The following is a 21,961-nucleotide window of genomic DNA, read 5'->3' on the forward strand; positions in this document are numbered from 1 at the left end:
AGGAGTCAACAAACCTTTTATGTCAAGGACCGGAAAGTAAGTATTTTATGCTTTGTGGGCCATTCAAAGCCTCTGTTGCACTTCTTGCCTCTGCGGCTGAAGTGCTAAGCATCCCCAGACAACACACAAATGCGTGACAAGGCAGTGTTCCCGAGAAACTTCATTTACAAAAAGATGCTGGGCTAGACTCGGCCTGCAAGCTACATCAGTAGTTCGCCTACCCCTGTGCCAGATGGTCTCCAAGGCCCCTCCCACCTCAAACACCTGCAGCCCGAGGGGTGCCGTGCACGCAGCTGGCTCTGGGAGGCGCGCACAGTCCCATGACAGTGGGTTTTCACAGCAGGCTGGCGCCTGCTCTGAGCCACACCCCTGGATTAAATATGGTGAACATCACCCCCACATATCCGGACAAAGAAATTGAGGTCCAGGAAGGAATAGGATTGCCCCAGGTCATGGAGCAGGACCCGGACATGCGCCCCAACACACCCCTGGGGGCCCGGACAGACGGTGCTGGCAGCCCTGGGAGAGAGACTGTGTGTCCAGTCGTCTTCATGTAACGTCTCTGTTGCCCCCTCACCGTGAACCCCATGATGTGTCATGATTATAACTTTCCAGCCGGGCCCCAAAGCCAGCAGGCTGAATTCATCATTCCCACCCTCAGGTTTCCTTGCACGGAAGGCCCATCTGCCAGGTCCCTGTCAAACCTCCACGTGTGGGACACGTCCGATGCTTAGCTCGCCCTGTCCTACTTCCTGCCTCCTGGGGGGGCCAGAGGCGGGGGAGCACAGCGGGCAGATTCAGGGTCAGACACGGCTCTCTGCCGCCCCAGGAGACGGAGCCGGTGCCCCTTCCGTCTTCCGGCCTCGGGGCTCCCCAGCACCCACTCCTTCCTTGTGCCCCACGGGGCAGACAGGGCTTCAGGGCCCCTTCCTGACCCACTTCCTCTGGACATCCAAGTCTCTCCCGAAATGTGGTCTCAGAGCAAACCCGAGGCCTCCTGCAGGAATGTCCCTGGGGAACCTAATTCGGACAGTCGGCCAACAGCTTCCAGCTTCTCCAGCCCACGGCCCTTCAGTGGTCTGGTGTTCACCTCAGTTTCCAACCATAATTGTGGGTTGTGGGGGGGGGGGGTCTAAATTTTATGCATCTAAGTATATACATATCCTTTGAAAACGTTCAGCAAAAAATCACTTTCTCAAGAGTGTCCCCCCAGCCAGTCCTTCCTCCACGCTCCCTGGCCCAGCAGGCACAGCAGGTCCCGTCGGCTGGAGACCTGCCACAGGGTCTCTGCCTCCTGCATGTTGTGTGGCTCCGGATGGACTGCCTAACTCTCGGGCCTCCGTGTCTTCATCTAGACATTAAGTCCCGCATGCCACCACCCCGCCAGGCCGCCTCCACAGCCGTGCCTCCCAGGGACACCATCAGCTCCCCCGCCACTCACGTGATCACGACGGGGGCCACCTTGTTGGGGATGACGGACTTGGCCTTACTGCTGTGCAGGCCCACAGTCTGGAAGGGGTGGGCGCCAAGCGCGTGCCGCCCATCCAGGGTGCTGCCGCTCTGCAGGCCCTCGGGGGACGTGCTGGCAGAGACCGTCTGCTGGGCCGTGCTGGCCGTGGTGCCCATCGTCAGCCGGTGATCTCAGAGCCAAGGCCTGTGGGGGGACAGGGTATGCGGTCAAGGGGCGGCAGGAAAACCCGGACGGGAAGAGACCTCGCTCACCCCTCACCTCTGCCGTCGTGCAGGCCAACGTCTGAGGCCCAGAGAGCATGGGAACTGCCCACCACATGGACACGGAGGGCCTCCCGGGTGCCTGGCCCACTGCCGGCACTGCGGGGGTTATGGACGCAGAGACACAAAGACGGAGCCGTGACCCATTCGAGTTTACACTCCTCTGGTGAAAATAAGAGAGGGAAGGGTTAACCTGCCATACCAGGTGTAGACTGAGGGTTCTTGGTGCCTGGATCAGGCCACATGGACGCCAGGCTGTAGGCAGGGCTGACCAGGGTGCAGACACAGAAGACAGAACTCCCAGGGCCCAGCGGTGGCCAGTCCCTCTGACATCAACAGTCCAGGATCAGGAGAAGGAGGGGCCAGCCTGCCCTGCCCCCCAGCCCCACCCGCGCCCTGACATGGCCCAACCCTGCAGAAGTGCAGGGACAACGGAGTCCTCAGAACACGATGACCCCCCTGGACACCTCCGGCTGGGCACCAGCTGCCCCGACCACCCCCACGCCCTGCCACGCCCCAGCCCTCCCAAAAACCGCAGCAGCACCTCAGGAAGTGGACTCTGGACCAAGTGCCCGGCAGCTCCGTCTGGAGGCCGGGCTCGCTGTACCCACTCTTCCCCAGACCCTGAGTCAGGGGCTGCCCAGGCCTCCCCACGGCCACGTGCTGAGGCCCCCTCCCCAGAGCCACCCACACAGAATGCCAGCCTCTGGCTGTCCCTCCCGGGACCCTCCCACAGCGCCACCGACTTCCCCCTCCAGCGTGGGAAGGGCTCCCTGCCCAGCCCTGTCATCTGTGAAAACTCCCAGAAGCTGCATGACAGCTGTGTTAACACGCACACCTGTGTTTACAAGAGCCCCATCCTGACTCCACACCAGGTCCAATTTCTCTCTGTCTTTTGGGGGCGGGGGGGGCACATGTGGAGGGAATGAGTGTCTGTTCCTAAACCAAAAGGCAGGTGGCGCAGAGAGAGTACGGAGCTCCCCAGTGGGTCCCCTGCTGGCCTACAGCAGAGCCTGCCACCTCTCTCCACTTCTCTCCACTCTGCCTGCGTGACAGGCTCCCGACAGAGTTCACCCGACTTTCCCAGACCCCTCTCAGCAGTCGGGGCCCCGAAGGCATGGGTGGGAACAGCCTCCTCCAAGAGCACAGGTGGCTGTCCTGAAGGAGGCATGACAGACAGAGGCAACAGCTGGCGACAGCGGTCAGGCCAAGGCCAGGCCCTGCTCCCATTGGTCTGGGCTGGGCGTGACACCTCCATCCCTCCTCCCTCGCGCCCCCAGAGCTCCAGCTGCAGCCACCTGATCTCCCACTGGCTCCACAAGCAAGGACAGGCCCCAGCCAGGGCCTACGAGGGCAGCCAGGAGACAGCACAGATGTGCACAGCTGCAGTCGCAGGGGTGGGGGAAGAACCGTATCCTCTGAAAGCTGACCTGCCTCCAAACTGCCTCCAGGAGGGTGAAGCCCTGGGATTCCCGGAGAGAGTGTCTCGGGCACAGGCCTTCATCCCGCCGGCCACAGGCTGTGGGGCCTTGAGCGACCTCCTTCCTCTCCCTGGGCCTTAGTGAGGGGTGGCGTGGTCTGGAAGGCCCTTTCGGTCTCAGACGGATCTGGCTCCTAAGACGGGCAGTCCCAGGGGTCACACCACTGCCGTCCACCACCGGGGCAGTGGTCAGCAAGGGTGGGAGTGTCGGGGTCCCTAGCGCTCCAGCCTCTGCCGGGGGGAGTGGGGAGGGTGGGTTTGGATGTGACCAGGCTAAGGGGTCTCACAAGACTGGATGACCTGTAAACAATTCTGGCGTTACTTCCCTACCTTCTAACTAAAAGCAAGCATTTCCTTCAATCACAGCGAAGGCCGCCCTACCACAGGACAGATTTCGGGGCGCAGTCACCCCAGAGCTCACGGACATTTCACATCGCGCCGCAGCTGTGAGGCATCGGCAGCGTGGCTCGCCCTCGTCATTCCTTTCAAACCGCAGTGATCACCAGACCTGGGTCCCCTGCCCACAGACCGGGGTGACAAAGCTGGCAATGTGGCCTGCCCACCGCACCCCCACAGTCCTTCTCCAGCCTCTCAGTGCCTTTTCTTTCCTAGCCCAGTCACTGACGGGATTATACTGTGTATAGCATGTCTCCCTGACTCCCAAAGAGCAAGACAGTGTCTGACGTGTCCATGCGTGACTCCAGATTCAGAACAGCACCTGGGGCCCAGTAGATGCTCAGGGACTATGAGAGGAACAGATGGCTAACTGCAGGGCATCTGTGGCTTCCAGGACTCACAGGAGCGAGTTCATGCCCTGACCAAAAAGCAGGTCTCAGCCCTCCACAGGGCAGGGCGGGGCAAGCTGTCCCTGCCCCACACTTCCCTCACCCAGCCTGCCCTCCTTCCTAGCCCTCCCACAGTCTACCCACTCTTGGAGGTTAAAGCCCAGCTCCGCCAGGAAGCCCTCCCTGATTACACACCCACCCCCACTTCTCAGCTCCCAGAGCCCACTGTCAGCATCACAAAATGGGACATTCCTTCCACTGCACACTGTTCCTGGCAGGGGTCATCCTATATCCTTCCTGGCTGTCAGCAGCCTGGCTCAGAGGAGGAGCTGGACGCAGAATTGCTGATGGCACAAATTGCCTCCATCAGTTTGACTCTGCACCTTGCCTGGCTCCTCGTTGATGGGACCAAGGACGGCACTTGACGAGTAGGCACTCGAGGAGTAGGCACAAAAGACAGGAAGGATGTTTCGACATTGCGGCACTTATTCCCAATGGGGGACTGATTATGCTATTTTTCCTTTTTGCTTATCCATCACTTCTAGATTTCCCACCATGAACATAATTACTTTGGGAATGAATGTTAAAAAAGAACTGTTGTTATCTGTAATAGTCTTGAAGTTGGACAAAGGTCAGAGCTCCTCACCCCGGGTGTCCCCCACCCCACAGCCCGGAGCCCCTGGGCTCCCCCTTCTCTGTGCTTTTGTCCCCACTGCCCTCTGCCTACTGTCGCCCGTGTCCCCACGATAAGCACGCCATTCGTGCCGCCTGGTGGGGTCTTTGTCTTCGTGGCTCGTCTGCTGTTGCTACGGACAACGGCCCTCGAGGAACGGGAGCCAGGTGAGTGCGCCCACCGCACAGAAGAGGAAGCGGCAGCTGCCCGGGAACCGGAGCCACCCAGCCCGCGTGGCTCAGGGGCGGCAGAGGCCTGGGTTCGGCTGCGCGGTCCGTCTCCTCACTGGTTTGGGGGCCCCCAGACCTGCCCCTTCACGACCTCTGCCCCTCAGCCTCCGTCTCTTCAACACAAGGGTGAGAGCAATTTAAAAGATAAACCACCCGGGGCCTGGGGTCACAGGAGACCTTTGCCCACTGAATTATGTGTTTCTGGGACGTTTTACTTTTTTCTACTACAATAAATATAAGAATTAAAAACGGAAGGCAGAGGAATGCTTGGAAACGCTGCCGCGTGTTCTGCAAGGGGGCTGCCAGGAGGGGGGGCCTTGAGTACAGGGCCTCGGCCTGCAAACGAGGGCGAGCCTCTGGAGGTCTTGGTTCTGGCAGGGACGTGTCACAATTGTCACACATTGAAGTGACACCTCGAGGTGGGCCTGGGGCCAGGAATGGACAAGGGCGGGCAGAGTGACTGGCTGGCTGGCTGAGTAGCCACGGCAACTGGGGGCTGGCACAGGCCAGCAGCAGAGATGGAGGCGGGGGGTCAAAGGGCAGATGGGCCCCTGAGCCGGAAGGAGCTGCGGGAGGCCAGCCCTGCCCTTGGTAGGGGGAACGAGACCCCCTCCCAGCCCCTCACAGGCAGAGGAGGGCAGAGCGGGGCTGCCGCTCACCCGAAGGCCAGCAAAGGCCATGGCACGTGGCACACACGGGCCTGAAGGCCCTTGGAGTTTGGGACCCTCAGGAAGGAAAAGGGCCCTTTCAAGCACCTAGGAGTCCACCTCCAGGCCTGGGAAGCCCCCCACCCCCGGAGCCCCCCACGTGGGTCAGCCCTGCCTGACAGAAAGCTCCGTCGGCACGGCATCTTAGACTGGGGAGGGCCAGAGGCTGTGATGGACATTTTGAGGACGTGGGAAAATCTGAGTGTGAACTGCATGTTGGACAGTGAACACGTTAACTTCCTCGGGTGTGACGATGCTGTGGGCACTCGGAGGACATCCCTGTTCTTTGGAGACAAAGGCCGTGTTTGGAAGAGAAGCATCACGACATCTGCAATCTTCCCATGGCTGGGAGTGGGGCAGAAACACACACGGAGGAAATTCGGCGGGTGGTGAGGGCGAATTCTTCCAACTTTTTTGTGGGCTTGAAATTTTTCAAAATAAAAAACTGGGGCCAAAACTACTTCTTCAACTATTCTTTTGAAAAAGTTGAAGCTGTCTAACGAGAAGCCAGCTTCCTGCACACACAACCCCCCTGGCTCATCCCCCGCCCCGGCTCCCCCCTCCCCCCGACCCCCATGCAGCCTGAGAACGCGTCCCATCTGGAGGCGGAGAGTCTGTCATCCACAGGCCGAAATGGGCCACATGTGCCAGCAGCCTGGGCCACGCAGCTTTGCCACTTTCCAGCCTGCTTAGCCACCAGCACTTAAAAACCAAGTGGTGCCCTCCTGCAGGGCCCCTGCAGTCCTCCCGGGCCTCCTCCGGCCTCTGGAGGTCTGACAGGCGTGGCTCTAACCCTCATCCTGGGGCATCCTGTCCTTTCGTGTCACAGCACCTGCAGTTCCTCCGGCCACTCTCCTGTGAGTGAGCTTGTCCCCTCCCTCAGCCCCAGCAGTCCAGACACAGGCCACATGCTCAGCCCCTGAGAAGAGGTTGCCTCACTCCCTTCTTCTGACCACTGCCCCCGGGCTGGTTCCTGGCCCTCGAAAGCCTTTCTGGCCCCCTTGCTGGCTGGGTCGTGCGGCTCCCTGGTTCCAAGGCAGGACGGCTGACCTCCCACCTGGGCAACTGCCCGGGGCGAGGCTCTGCAGTCCCTAAAGGGCTGGCCCAGCTGCTCAGCCTGCGAACATCCTCAGGTTCTATCCAAACGCCCACAGTGCCTTCGCCCCGCCCCCTCCCCACTGTTTGTATTAAACAAACCAGATGGGGGGCAGCTAGCTGAGCTCGTGGCTGCCCAGAGTCAAGAATACACTCCCTGTGTCCCTCGCAGCCACCTGGGGCCTTCTGGCAAATTCTAGCCAATGGCACATACGTGGCATGTCCCACGGCAAGTTCCAGAGCCCTCCCTGTCCCTTCCCTCCCTTCCTCCACCCTGCTGCCTGCAGCACAGATGTGATGGCTGGAGTTCCAGAGCCATCTGGAACCATGAGCTCGCGAGGCCACACCCCGGGAATGGTGAAGATCGAGTTCCCTGAGGAATCCTTGAGCCACAAAGCTCTGGCTCGGAAAGGACCTTGAAATAAACTTCCATCTTGTGTAAACCACTGTCGTTTGGCTTTTATTGCTCACAGCCAAATCTGATCCTGACTAACGCACTCCGTTATTTTTAGGTTTCCCCCTAAGGTCACCCACCATGAGGCAGCAGGACAGGACGGACCCTGCTTCCCCTCCTGCGGGACGCCCTCACGCTCCCCCCACCACCACCGTGAATGTGGAGCCGTGCTGGGGGCCGGCGGTTCCGTGCCCAGGCAGAGCAACGCCAGGGTCCCGGGAGCCCAGCCCACACAGGGGCCGGGGGCTCACAGAATACAAGAGGCATCATCCCCAGCCACCAGGGCCCACGGGAGATGCACGCAGTGACCACGGGAGCGGCGTGGAGCCGCAGCTCTCCCTGAGTCAGCTGCAGAGATTTAGGAAGTTCCAAGCAGCTGTGGTAATCTGCTTCACACTACAGACGGACGCTTGGCCTCCACTGCTCCAAAAAGGCAGAGAGAGAACAGTCTTTCCATCTGGGGTTTCTCCGTCTGTCCCTGTCCCTCTTGGGCCTTTCCAAGCAGGGGAGCTCCCTAGGAAACAAGCAGGTGTCACCTGGATGGGAGGGACCCTGCCTGCTGGGTTCTTCCAGCGAGGAGCAGGAGGAGGGGAGTGTAGACAGCCCCAGTGAAGGTGCCAGTCCACCCTGGAAGGGCAGCCACTCTGCTCCTGAAAGAGCCAGAAGCTCCTGCCCATCGCCAGGTTCCAGGCAGCCTGGAGGGGGCTCGGACCCTGGGGAGAACAGGGGTAAGAGTACCTAGACATGCTTGCCTGCTCAGCTCCAGGAAGCTGGGCATTTGGTTCTTTCTGGGCCAGGAGAAACCTAGAGTCTCCTGAAACCCCGCCCAGAGCCCCCCGGCCCTGCCGACACTCTCCTGGCAGCTTCCAGGGGCTGTGCCCAAAGGACCAGTGGGGACTTCTGCTTGAACTCCACTTCCCACCTCCAGCAACCTCACAGGGGCCTGAAGCGTCAGGGCAAAGAGATGCGGAGAACTATGACCAAATTCTGGGGTCTACTCCCATCCCTTTCCACCCCTACTGCCTCCAGTCTAGGCCCCCTCACCTAACATGCGAGACCCGCTTCCCCACCCTCATCACCCTGCAATCTTTCACGAAAGTTCAGTGTGTGAAGCAGCCAGAAGCAGAGCTTCTGTGCCGACTGCCAGCTCAGGAAGGGGGCTGCGGAGTGTCCCGCCCCGAACCCCACCATGACGCCTCCCTTAGGGAGGCCCTGCTCCATCCACTGGGGAGACGAGGCCAGAGATGTCCAAGGCCCTCCCTGCTTGGACACCCCAGGACACACCCCAGCCTTCCCGGCCTTCCCGGCCTCCACGCCTCTGCCTGCCCTGGTCCCACAACCAGGAGGAACACCATCGCCGTCCTCACCCTTCCACCCCATCCATCCGCATCCTGTAGAAACGCCCCTCCCCCTCCAAGCCTTCCAGCACAGCCTATACCCCACACAAGCCTGGCCTTGAGTCCCTGGCCTGGTGTTTCGTAAGCACATGCATTATTGCCCAACTTTGGATCTGATGCTCCCCTGGGGCCCCCACAAAGTTGATGACAGAGTCTCCCAATGTCATCAACTAGAAAGGTAGAAAGGTGTAATTTCTGCCTTTCAACATAAGGCAGAAATTTTATCATATGCTTTGTGGTATCGGGCTACCACAATAGTTGTAGGTTCCAAATGTTGTTTTGTGAATGAATTTCACATTCACTATCTCATTCCAGCTCCAGAACAGTCCTACGAGAAACACAGCACAGACTATTGTGTCATTTGGCAGATGGAAACAACCGAGGCTCAGAGAGTTCCCCATGTGATGCCACAACAGAGCCAGGCCTCTGGTGTTGCCACCTGGGCTCTTTCTGCTGCGTCACCTGGCCACCACTCTCCCAGTGCCTCTGGAACCACCCTCGCTCTCCCAAAAGACACTGGGAAGCTTCCACAGGGGACCTGGTAGAGGAAAGAGAACAAGCTGGACCCAGAGAAGAGTGTCCCTCCCAGGACCACAGCCTCTCACACACCCCTGGCAGCCAGATGCCCAGGGTGGGTAACAATGGAGCTAAAAATAGGGCAGAAGGCTGAGTGACCAGCTGCAGGAAACATCTGCCTCAGCTGCAGAACAAACACGGAGGAAGTCGCCGAGCTGCAGGCTCCCTCCTCCGAGGCCAGGGGAGAGCTGGGGGGTGAGGTGTCACTACAACTTTCAGGTCTCAGGACACGGGGCTCAGACCAGCCCACCACCTGCCCTGGGCCTTGCCCCCCAACTCCTCTCTCTCTCTCTCTCTCTCTCTCTCTCTCTCTCTCTCTCTCTCTCTCTCTCTCACACACACACACACACACACAGTGAAGTCTAAATCCCCCCCCAGGCACCACCATGTATCTTAGAATCACAGGCACCTTGGAGACCCTAGGCTTCTTCTCACTGTACAGAAGAGAACACTGAGGTCCCGACCAGGGTGGAGACCCGCCCACAGTCTCGGAGACCGTGGACAGCAGGGCCAGCCAGGGCTCTCCTACCCATCTCCCCTGTACCAAGCCATGTTGCCACTGCTTCACAGAGCAGGTCCCCCCAGGGCCACGGAACACCCCAACCAGGAAGAGCTCTCCTGCTCCACGGCACGACGCACACCAAGCAGAGGAGACAGAGTTCGTAAAGGACTCCAGTTAGACTCAAAGAGGAACCACATGGCGACCCATGACTCCCAAGCCCAGCCGCCCTCTCAGGCACATCGCCCCCCAGCTCCCACCTTTGGGCTCTGGACCCCAGCCAAAGGGAACTTCTTACCATCCCTGGAACAGACAGTATCTCAACAGGCCTTTGCAAATCACAACAGTAAGAAAAATAATAATAAAGCAGAGGTGTATCTTACCAGGCCAGGGAGCTGGGGGTAGGGCATCCTACAGTCTACGTAAGGCCAAAACTGTGTCCCTGGAAATCCTGTAGCCCATGGAGGACAAGGCTGGGCCAGCTCTCTGTTGGTCCCCCTCGTCAGTTTCCTCCGGCGACAGAGCAGATGCCACTGCTTCTTCAGCAAGTGGCAGATCAAGTTTGGGGGCCACTGCAGCCTAAGACACATTCCTTCCACATCTTCCTGCCCTGCCCCCTCCACCCAGCTCACTCCAACCCCGGGCACCAGGACGCCCTCCTTAACCTGCCCCAAGCCACCTTGCCCCACAATGTGGCCCCCACGATGTCGCCCCCACAGGGCCCAGCAGGCAGGGCCTGGGGCTGGCCTTCCCTGGCATCCTGGTGCTTGGCACAAAATAACCACTTGAATGAACAAAACTGGAAGATTTTTAAAGAACGACAACAAAAAGATCAACTCTACGGGTATCCATGTTCAGAGCATAAATGAAACAATACAGGTGGGGCCGTAGTCCAGGGCCCAGCACACAATAAGCACTCCATAAATGCAGCCCAGTCTCGACCGCTTTATAGAAAGTTTAGGCAGATGCCAACCCCGGGACCCCACACAGTAGGGAAGGTTAATGAGGAAGGGATGCGGAGGCCAGAGGCTATGGAGGCCCCTTCTGGGCCGGGAAGCGGGGAGGGTGATTCTGAGGGTCCCCTGTTGAGTCACACCCTCCCTATGCGGGGCGGGGGGGCAAGACAAGTGGGGCACCTAAAAAGTGCCCTGAGCTCTTCACTTACTCCTGACAGCCAAACACATTCAGCTTGAGTAGGATTTGAAATCACAAATGATGAGTGTTTAACCCCGAATGGCTCACTTCTCCACTCCCCAGGTTGCCCCTGGCAGGTGTGTTAGGGGCAGAGGAAAACAATGGCAGCAGGCAAACCATCGCAGACCCAGAGGGGGGCCCAGGCCCGTGCCCCGTCCACTCATCTGTTGCCCTGCCTGCAGTTCTGACAGCACTTCAGGGTCTGAGACCACCTTCAGGGTCTGCGGGGCCAACCCTGCTCTCAGGACACCGACAGGAATCACTGCCCCCTCTTTTCACTGTGGGAGCACGGAGTCCGCCAGAGGCTTGGCAGGAGGCACAGCTCGGACCCTGACTGGGCTGGTCATCCCTCGCGGTGACAAAATATGCCAGTGTCACCTAAGAGTGTCCTTTGAGGAAGCAGTACAGCTGATTAATTTCACCAAATCCCAGCCCTTGCGTACACCTGTTTAACATTCTGTGCGGTGACCTGGGAAGCGGCCTCGGGCGGGCTCCCCGGCACCACAGGTGCCTGACCAAAGGCGCTGGGAGCCCGGGCTGCGGCTGAGCAGCCGCTCCGTCCCCGACCGACCCACCGCCAGTCTGCTTCAAAGAACGCCGACTGACAAAAGGTGGTCGGTTACCCAGAACAGGGGATCAGGCAGACACTTTCTCAAAAATGAACAGAGTGAGCCTGCCTCTTCCTGGAAAACCACGGACAGCATTTGTTGCCAATGGTAAAGTCTGAGTTTTCAAGGGAAAAAACAGAATTCTGGAAAACCGGCATCAGCCACTGTGAGCTGGATGGCTCCCCAACACATGAAGGATTTGCGACATGGGTGATGTCCATATACAGAGGGGGGCGAGATTGGGTTTATGCTGTGAGTATGCAAGACACAGAGTTTATTCTTATACTGTTACTTGTTAATTATTGTATTATTTTCTGTAAGAACAACTGGAAACCTACTTTTGCCCCACCTTGTATGTAGCTTTTGGACATGATGAAGTGAAATGTGCCCACATCTGGAAGATCTGTATGACCCAGCGAACCGGCATTTCCCCAACCTCCAACATTCGGTGTTACCAGATCACGTCTGAGGCGAAGATCCATTCACAGTGTGAGACAGGACAACGGATTTTAACCTAACAAAACGTGCAAAGTTCATCAATACGTTTTCAGATTCTATATTTCAACTAAACTTAAAAAAAGTATCGCCTGTCATGCCCAGCCAGGTAGCTCAGCTGGTTAGAGTGTCGTCCCGTCCTGACACGCCAAGGTGCGGGTTCGATCCCCCGTCAGGGCACACGCAGGTGGCAGCCAGTGAACGCACGAAGACGTGGAACAGCAAACCGACGCTCCTCTCTCTCCCTCCCTCTGTCTCTTTAAAATCAGTTTAAAAAAAAAAAAAGAAGCTAAGAAGTACAGTTAAAAATAATTATCACCTGTCAAATTTTTATACAGTATCAAAGAAAAACATCTATAGGCTAATAAAATACTTTTCCCTTTTCAACCACTTACCTGTGTGAAGCTGAATTTTCTTCATATACTTTTAATCGAAACAACATATCACAACAGAGTGAAAGCAGGACCACATATGAGAATCCGACTTCTACTAAACAAGATATTAAAGAGATTTTAAAACTGCAAAACAATGCCACTCTTCCCACTATATTTTGTGTTTTGGAAAACATAGTTATCCTTCAGGAAAAAATGTATTTATATTAACATAATGAGTATTCTATTGTCATTTTTAAAGAAACGTATAAATATGTGTTTAAATATACTCAGCTTTAATTTCTAAAATTGTGAATATCAATTTATATATATATAACCCACATTACAAAAGCTCTCTGGGGCCTCCAAAATTTAGGAGGATAAAGGAAGGAGTCCCGAGACTAAAGGTTTGCACATGCCTGTGATTTAACCCCCACAGTAAGCCTTTGGGTTCATGCACCAGCATTATTTCCATTTTGCAGGAGCAGACACTGAGGCAGAGAGAGTCTGAGCAGCCTGCCCAAGGGCACACGGGCGGCCGGGCGCTTCCCAGTGCACGCCCGTGACCCTCACCCCATCCACCGCATTATGCTCCCAAAGGAAGAGCAGAGAGATGAACAATAGCATGCCACAAAGAAGACCACAGAGGTGAAAGAGGAGAATGTAAGCAAACACCGGCATGATCTTGGGGTGGTAAAGAAATTTATACGCAAAATGCCAAACACAAACAGTTAAATACCAATAGGTCAGACTGCACAAAAAACCACAAAGTTAAAAGCCAAATGGCAAACTGGGTAAAAATATATTTAACATATTTTTATTATTTATCATATTCAATATAGTCTTTCGTTTAAAAAAATGAAAAAACAAGTATATCTTGAGATATACCAAAAAAAAACAGTAAAGAAATTCAAATGGCCAATAAGCATGAGAAAAAGTCCACCCTCGTTTGTCATTTAAACACTGGAAACGAGGAGACACCCGCCCACCCACCTGCCGTGGCAGCACAGGCACTGCAGGACGAGGGCCCCGTGCCACATGCATGCCAGGCCGGCCCCTCCCCGGCACCACGGCGGTACGAGCCAGCTCTGCCCCTGGGAGTAATTTTCAACACCTGAAAACCATACAGCCCTCTGACTCAGCAATTCTTCTATCCATTGATTTCAAAGGAAATAGTCAAAGACATGGCCAGAAGGGTGTTGGGCGCAGCTCTATTTATATTGGCCGAAGACTAGAAACGCCCTGCATACCAACAGTGGTCGAAGGCAGGGGATCATGGATGTCCTCGTGTGGTCATTAAAACGCACAGGACGCCAGAGGACCATCGCTAACAGAACGCAGAGGGAAGGAAGTCAGCATAAAAGAGTGCTGTGAGTCCACTGATTAAAACTCACAAACAGGCCAAACTAGCCCGTGGTGTTTGTTACAAGTCAGACGAGAAGCCCCCTCTGGAGCAGGGAGGAGGGCGGCTGACGGGGCACAGGAGTCGGGCTCCTGGGCCAGTCCGCCCCTGGCCTGGGAGCGGCTGCAAAGGCCGTGCTCGCTGTGCCCAGGCCCAGGCCGCACACTTGGGACGTGTGCGCTCTTCTGTGCGTGCAGAACTTCGATGTGCAAGTTCCGGAAGAAAGAAGTAACAGTGTATCTGCTGACACACAAACATATGTACTGTATGTAGTTTTTTACAGACACCAAACAGCCCTGACTGTGTGGCTCAGTGAGCTGGGTGTCATCCTGCAACCAAAAGGTCACCGGTTCAATTCCCCATCAGGGCACGTGCCTGGGTTGTGGGCCAGGTCCCCAGCGGGGGGCGTGATGTTTCTCTCCAAAATCAATGTTTCTGTCCCTCACTTTCTCCCTCCCTTTCCCCTTTCTAAAAATAAGTAAATAAAAATTTTTTTAAATAAAAGATTCCGCCCTGGCTGGCGTAGCTCAGTAGATTGAGCGTGGGCTGCGAACCAAAGCATCGCAGGTTCAATTCCCAGTCAGGGCACATGCCTGGGTTGCAGGCCACGGCCCCAGCAACTGCACATTGATGTTTCTCTCTCTCTCTCTCTTTCTCCCTCCCTTCCCTCTCTAAAAACACAAATAAATAAAATCTTAAAAAATCATTAATAAAACTTTAAAAAAAATAAAATAAAAGATACCAAACAGTTTTTCAGAGTTTTGCCCCCTTAAGAAGGAGTGAGGCCTCTTGTATACAAGTGCACACACACACAAGGAAGATGCCTGGAAGGCTAGATCTCAAAACGGTAATGGAACAGTGGTCATCGCTGGGAAGTGGGATCACAGATAAGATTTCTAATCTTCCTGCATTTCTTCATTTTCGCTGATTTTCCTAAAATGAACCTACACTACTTATAGAAAAAAAGAATTAAAAACCTCCACAGTATGGCCTCTGATGCCAGTCAGGCTCCGTATCCCCCTCACAGCCCCCAAGCGCCCCTGACCCCACAGGAAAAGGTCCGAAGCCTGAGGGTATTCCTGGGCTGCCGCTGACGGGAAGCTAACACCCTCCCATGGAAGGAACTAGTCTACTGGAGTCAGAGAGACCTGGGTAGACCCCAGCACAGTCCCCCGCCGGAAGCCCAGGCTGGCTCCTGGGCCGCTCTAGGTCTCGGTTTCCCCACAGTGGAGTGAGGGTTCAACGAGGTCACGCAGCCCGGGCCTGACAGTGCTGAGGAAAGTGCCGACACTCAGGGCCCCGGGCCCACAGAGGAAACGGCGGCCCGGGGAGGCTGAGCGGCTTCCTCACACCACCAGCCTGTGACTCCGGGGGACGCCCATCAAGCTCCCACAACTGGAGTGCGACCCGGAGGCCTGCCTCCTGGTCCTGACCTCAGGAAGTGCCCGGCCCTCCCTGGGCTGCAATGCCCCCAAAGCAAAGAGCTGGCTAGACATTGAACTTGACCTCTGGTGGCCTCCCTCAAACCCCACACCCATCATTCCCATGAAACCCCCATGTGGAAGGCTGTGGCAGGAAAGGTAGATGGTTCCTCCAGAAAGGAAGTGACCTCAGAGGATGAATGACAGGCCAACATTCCATCAGGAGCCCCACCTGCTGGTGACCTTCAGGGTCATGGGAGCCAGGAGTGGGTAGGCATGCAGAGGCCAGGGCGGAAACAGGATTTACTGAGGAAGGCCAGGCACATGGAGACCCCCAGGCAGGGAAGTGACTTCATGCACACTCTGTCCTCCTCGCTTCCGCCCCTGGCATGGGAGGGAGTTAACCCTGAGAGAGCCGTGCTTCCCCGGCCCCGGCTAACTCCACACAGGCCAGGGCAAGAGAATCCAGGCTCTCCCCTCTCCCCACTCCTGTTGCAACCAACCCACTAAGAGACTGGCGCTCAGAGAGCAGACAACGGGGCAGGAACTCCACGACCTTTCCCACTACACAAAGTTGCATAGAGGAGGGAGATGTCAACTCGGGAAAGGCTTCCTGGAAGAGGAGCCCAACTAGCTGGGCGTTTAAGGATGAGCAACATTTGACGGGCAAGAAAGGCGTTCTGGCAAAGAAGTAGCAGAGCCAAGCTCTGGCTGGTGTGGCTTAGGGCACTGCGCGCCAGCCTGCAGACCGGCAGGGCACACGCCAGGGTGGCGGGCCAGGTTCCTGGACAGGGGAGCGTTCGAGAAGCAAAGGTTTCTCTCCCTCTCCCCCCCCCCAAAAGTAAACAAATAAAAACTTTTTTTTAAAACACAACCTATCTGGCCCCAGTGCCCAGACTTATCCCAGCCCATCAGGCAAACAAAACCTAGTGGCTTCTGGCTGCCACGAGCTCCCCACCTCAAGCCCCCTGGGGCACAGGGAAGAGCAGGAAGAGAACACCAGGGCACAGGAGGGGAAGAAAAACATTTTCATGTTTTTCCCTCTTCCTGTTTATCTATCCTCTGGATCCCAACGCTCCTAGTAGCTAGCTGTTTGTTCAGGGCGAGTTCTGCCAACAGCGACATCCTGCCATGGGCCGGCCTGGACCAGGCAGCCCCTACCGGCCTTGTGTTGGGGTGGGGAGGCCCTGAGGCCCACATGCCCCCAGGCCCCTGCCTGAACCGGGGAGCCTGCTTCATAAAGGGAGCTTTCAACCGAAGCCGGGCCCAGGAAGGAGGGCCTGAGCCAGGGAGGTGGGGCTGCTGCCAGGGTCTGTCTCCTCGGAGCCAGGTGGTGCCGATCAGCCGCACACTCAGCTCTGATTGGCCGAAGAGGCGACAAGAAGGGTTCTGAGAAGGATTCAAGGAAAGGAGTCTGGGCCGGGCCAGGCACTGTGCTGGGGCTGGGGACACGGAGTGCGCTGCACGTCGGGCAGACCCGGCACCGGTCCTGGCCGACCGACCGAGGGCTCGCTGCGCGACCTTGGCCAAGTTACTGAAATTCTCTGGGCCCAGCTCCCCTATCTGGATAACGGGGACACTGCCGGAACTTCTTCATAAGGATGTGACGAGGGTTCCAGGAGACAGACAGCCGAGGGGAAAGGCTGGCGCCTGGTAAATGCAGATAAGCAGTGTTTGTCCCCACTCCCACCATCCAGCGGACCTCCTCACTCAATCCTCAGGATCGGAGGGGCTTTAAAATGCGCTCAGAAGAACCGTGACGGCCTTAAAAAGGAACAAAACTGACACACGCTGCAGCATGGATGGACCTTGAAGACGTCATGCCAAGTGTTTAAAGGAGCCAGACACAAAAGGACAGATGCTGTGTGGTTCCTCTTATACGAGGAGCCCGCAGGGGTGGGCTTCAGAGACACACAGTGAGGGTGGTTGCCAGGGCGGGGGCAGGAGCGGGGTGGGGAGCCAGGGCTTGACCGCCCCCCTGTCCCCCCCTTCCAGGTGCGGAGCATGAAAGAGTTCGGGCGGCAGCGGTGACAGCGGCACGGCCACGTGAACGTGCTTGATGCCACTGAACTGTGCACTTAAAAGTGGCTAAAGGAGTCAAATTTATGGCCCGTATATTTACCTCAATAAAAAAATCAGGGGCCAACTCAAAAAAAGGGTTTTTATTTGCCCACGTTCGTTTCTGCCCCTGCCCTTGGGCAGTGCAGGGTCCAGAGGCGAGGCAGGCGGGCTGCAGGCCCCGACTCCCGGGGGGTCGGCACCAGCGGAGAACCCGGTGGTGGGAGCTGAGACCCATGTGCTGCCTCCGGGGGCCTGGGGACGCTGCGAGAGGAGGTGGCCCCAAGGCAGGCGTGCCCCAGCCCCAGACGGAGCCCCTACCCAGGCTCCTTCCAGTACAAGGCAGTCTGAGTGAGCGGCTCCGGGCTCCTGCACCGACCAGGAGCACCGTGAGTGTGAGACAGACAGGCCCCACTCACCCGCACAGCGTCTCAGGCCGAAAATGCCGGTTCAGCCCCACATGCCAATCCTGGCCCCTGCCTGGCCAGCCCAGGAACTAACATCCAACAAAAAATAATGCCTCCCATCTCTCCCAGCGCCCGCCACCACGGAAGGCAAAGTGTGGTCTGCCCGCCCTCTCCAGGGCCAGGAGAGGGCACTCCCGGTGCAAGGAGACACAGAGAAAATGCCATCCCTAGAGACCCCCGCCTGACCACCCTCCCCACGGGCTGGGGTGAGAAGCAGCAGGCCGAAGCCTGGGGTGGGAGGTGGGTGAAACTGGAGGTGAGAGGGCCTGAGGAATGGCCTATCAGCGGTCTCCAAACTTTTCAGCGCCAGGACCAGTTTTGTGGGAGACGGTGGGGGCACTGGAGGCTGAGCTCAGGTGAGCTCCACTGCCGGCTGTGGCTGGGCAGGAGACAGGAGGTGGAGCTCCAGTGAGCTCTGCTAGCGCCCAGGCTGGAGACCGGGGCTGGGGACCCCTGGCCTAGATTGCACCGTGAGTCAGTCACGATGTGCACCAGGCAGTCACTTCCCCTTCAGGATCGCCTGAGGCCTCCTTTGTTTCCTTCTTGGTAAAACCAGGATTCCGTCCCAGGGCCCAGCAAGCACTCCCAGGTACCAGTCCTAGAGAAGGAAGTGTGGGAGTGCACCCAGGGGCAGGCGAGCGTGTTCATCGGCTTTTTCATAATCACCACAACTGGAAACAAGGCCGAAGCCCACCCACGGGGGCAGAAACACGCTGTGGCACCCCCTCACAATGAACACTGCGCAGCAACGAAAAGGCGCAAACTGCCGAGGCCGACGGTATCACACATGGACCTTACAGAATCTGTGTTGGGAGAAAGGAGCCAGAAGCGCCAGATTAAAAACAGCCTATACTGTGTGGCTCCATTTACGTAAACCCCAAGGACAAGCAAGACTAACCCTTGGGAAGTCGCTCAACAGCACGGCCACCCGAGACTGTGGGAAGGCCGGGTAACTGGCTGGGCCCCCGGGGACATTCCAGGCCACGGGAAACGTCTGGTAGTTTTATCTGGGCAGGGGTCACACAGGTGATTCACCAGTAACAATTCCTCAAACTACATCCTGATTTACTGTCTGTAAATTTTATTTCAGTTTACAAACAGCTGGTAACTCATACTCCGCCTTTCTCTGAGGAATGCAATGAGGTGATACAGACAGGCTGTGTGCAGAAAAGCCACAGACGGGGTGGGGTGCATGGGCTGTGAGTCAGAAGGACCAGGGTTCCAATCCTGATGCTCCACTGACTGGATACATTTTTTTCAGTTTTGATTTTTGGTTGTTGTTGACTGGATTTTTTATAACAGAAGTAATTGGTACTTATTGTCACAAGTCAAAGATGAATAAAAACTTTATGTGCTTCCCACTCCCCTCCAAGCCCACCTCTTAAGCTTCCTTCTACAAGTTTTTTTCCCTTAACAGAAAACACGAACACCCCTCCCGGTGGGTGCATACAGCTCTGACCCTGTCTGTCTAATGGTGGCCAGGTCACTGTATCACTACTCATTCAACCAACAGACACTAAGTATCCATCATGCCAACCAGACAGGCACAGTCCTAGCCCTTCATGAAATACATTCCAACAAGAGAAAGAAAAAGGAGGAAGAATCAACAAGAAATACAGTAGAGACAGGCCCTAGCTGGGTAGCTCAGTTGGTTAGAGCATTGCCCCAGTATGCCAAAGTTGCAGGTTCAATCCCTGGTCAGGGCACATATGAGAATCAACCAATGAATGACAACAAAGGGATGTTTCTCTCTCTCTCAAATTAATCAATAAAAAATATTTTTCATTTAAAAATATAAAGAAAAAAGAAGACAAAATACAATGAGACATGTTCTCTACATTGTGAAATAGGCTACAAAGGGCCGGGATGCTGAGGTTAAGAAACGCAGAAGGTAGTTGAAAAGGACACGTTGGATACGATAGTCCCAGAAGGCCTGTGCTGACCTCGAAGAGCAGGGAGGTGTTGGCCGAAGGAAAATGCGCACCAGGCACAGGGAACACCGAGGGCAAAAGCTCTGAGGTGGGGAAGAACTTGGAACTGAAGCAAGACAGTGTGGTCTCCACTGCCCACCCCCCAGAATCCTGTGCACAGGGCTTTATATCCTGACAGTTTTACTTCTTTAGGACAAGCTACCAAAATGTGGGTTGCTTAGATAAAAAGGCATGTACCTTTTAAAAACTATAGAAAATACTGCTATGTTACTTTTCCAAAAGGTCGTAGCATTTCACACAGAAACCAGAATTGCTTAAGAGGGCCGATTTCCCCATATCCTCATGGGTTCAAGTAATTATCAAGCTTTTTCATCTTGCACATAGGAAATCTCTCCACGTCCCTGTCCGCAGAGTGGGGTAAGCGACAGTTCCTCCCCCTCAGGAGGCTATGAGCTTTGAGTGAGTAATAAACCATTGACCCTGCTGCGCCCGCGCTTAGCACAGAGTGGATGCTCAACAAGTGGGAGCAGGCTGCTATCGTCAGTTCTGTGCGTGAGCCAGGAGGCAACTGCCAATTCCGTCACTACCAGGCTAACCGGGGGACTCCCCAGGGGGCCTCTGAAGGCTCAGACGCACAGGTTTAGCATGGCTGTCCCCAGACACAGGGACAGCAGGGAGAAGGAGGTGGAAGCTGGCTCAGCGTAAGAGAAGTGCTCTCGGCGGAAGAGAAGGCTGGGAGTCACGAGATTAGGTTCAAGTCAACTTTTGGGAACTCGGTTTCCTCATCTATGAAATGGGCTAATTCATTTCCTCTTCAAGCAGCCATTCTGGGGCAAACATGTCTGGGGCACCTACTACGTGCGAGACCTTATTCTAGGAGCTGACAATACAGAACAAAAATTCCTGCCTCGTACACGCCCGCTGGAGAAGCAGAAACAAACTATACAAATTAGTCAAACACAGAGTCTATCAGGAGGCTATACATGATAAAAAGAGGGTTGTGGAGATGAGGTATGAGATGTTAGACAGGGTCCCCGAAGGAAGCTTCACATTTGAGCAGAGACCTGAAGGAAGTGACATGGTGAGCATGTGGCTCCCTGGAGGAAAAGCATACAGGTTGAGGGAACAGCCTGTGCAAAGGCCCTGAGGTAGGGTCTTCCCGGTGAGTCCAAGGAGCCATGAGGTGGCTGGTTTGGGTGGAACAAGGAGAATGAGGTGGTCGGCATTAGATGGGGGTGTCCTCGAGGCCACAGGGGTGTCACTGTGAGGTAATGGGGAGCCACTGGCAGCCTTGATCTGACTTTCACATTCTAACAAGGTCACCCTAGGCAGCTGTGTTAGGAGAGTCTGTACGGGAACAGGGAAGAAGCCCACAAAGCTGCCAGGAGTCTGCTGCACTCGTGCACGGGATGCGGAGGCCTGGGCCAGCGGTGCGGGGAAGCGAAGGAGGGCTCACCCGGGACCCATCTACTCTGAAGGTGAAGCCAACGTCCCTTCTGCAGACTGGGAGACACAGAGGAACCATGGATGACGTAGGTGCTGAGCCTGAGCAACCAGAGGGATGGGGCTGCCACCACCCGAGACAGGGCAGACTGAGGGGGAGTATGCATCGAGGCCTGGACAGACAGACAGACAGAGGGCCACGGCCCTGGCTAGGACCTCAGAAGACGGTGGCAGCCCCTAGAGACCTCCAACAACAAGGCCGGTGCAGGTTGTCAGAGCACACAACACAGGAAGGGAGAATTGGGTCCAGAGGGCAAGTCGGCACGGTACGTTCAACCCACAGGAGCTTTGCTGGCCACAGGACCCAGTCAGGGCTGCTGCCCACAGGCCTGCGTCACAGGTGCAGAACTGAGGGCCCTGACTGCCACAGTGATCACCTCTCACTTAGCAGCCAGGAAGGGCCAGAATGAGCTAAGGGGGTGAGCAGGGAAGGCAGCCAACCAGCCCACTTGGTTCCTACAGCCCCCACCCCAAACAAGGGCCGTGGGGCTGGGGCCCAGCGCCCCCAGCACCCAGGAAGTCTGCAGAGTCCCAAGGGGTGATTCAGGGCTTTGGGTTTTCCAGAGCCAAGAACATGGCTCAGCCCAGACTCCATGGATGTCTGCTTTGGTATCTGTAAGCTCTTTTTTAAAAATTCACATACCGTAAAATTCACCCTTTTACAGTATACAATTCAGGGGGTGGGTCCGGAGGTAGAGGGGTCAAGCAAAAAAGAACTCATAACACAGACGACAGCATGGCGATTGTGGGGAGGGGCACGGATAGAGGTGCAAGAGGGTATCAGGCGGATAAAAAGTAATGGGAAAAGTAAAATTAACAAAATAATAAGGTACACAATTCAGTGGCCTCTAGTACATTCACAGTGCTGTGTGACCACCACTTCA

The 21,961-nt window shown here is 56.1% G+C and overlaps 1 protein-coding gene across 6 annotated transcripts in view; it reads right to left on the reverse strand.

The window, feature by feature from the left end:
* Positions 1–21,961, reverse strand: part of PALD1 (phosphatase domain containing paladin 1) — a 68,278-nt gene that overhangs the window by 34,116 nt on the left and 12,201 nt on the right. For 4 of the 6 annotated variants that reach the window (XM_045842278.1, XM_045842273.1, XM_045842272.1 and 1 more), the window contains exon 2: positions 1,442–1,654. In XM_045842278.1, coding sequence (XP_045698234.1) covers positions 1,442–1,626 — 185 coding nt within the window. In that variant the 5' untranslated portion in view covers positions 1,627–1,654. Of the gene's footprint in view, positions 1–1,441; positions 1,655–1,729; positions 1,895–1,933; positions 2,056–2,275; positions 2,413–21,961 lie in introns of those variants that run through there. The other 2 variants (XM_045842275.1, XM_045842277.1) reach the window with 2 other exon arrangements.

This window comes from Phyllostomus hastatus, unplaced genomic scaffold (assembly GCF_019186645.2).
Source record: "Phyllostomus hastatus isolate PE091 unplaced genomic scaffold, TTU_PhHast_1.1 phas_contig_38, whole genome shotgun sequence".
NCBI classification, from domain to species: Eukaryota; Metazoa; Chordata; class Mammalia; order Chiroptera; family Phyllostomidae; genus Phyllostomus; species Phyllostomus hastatus.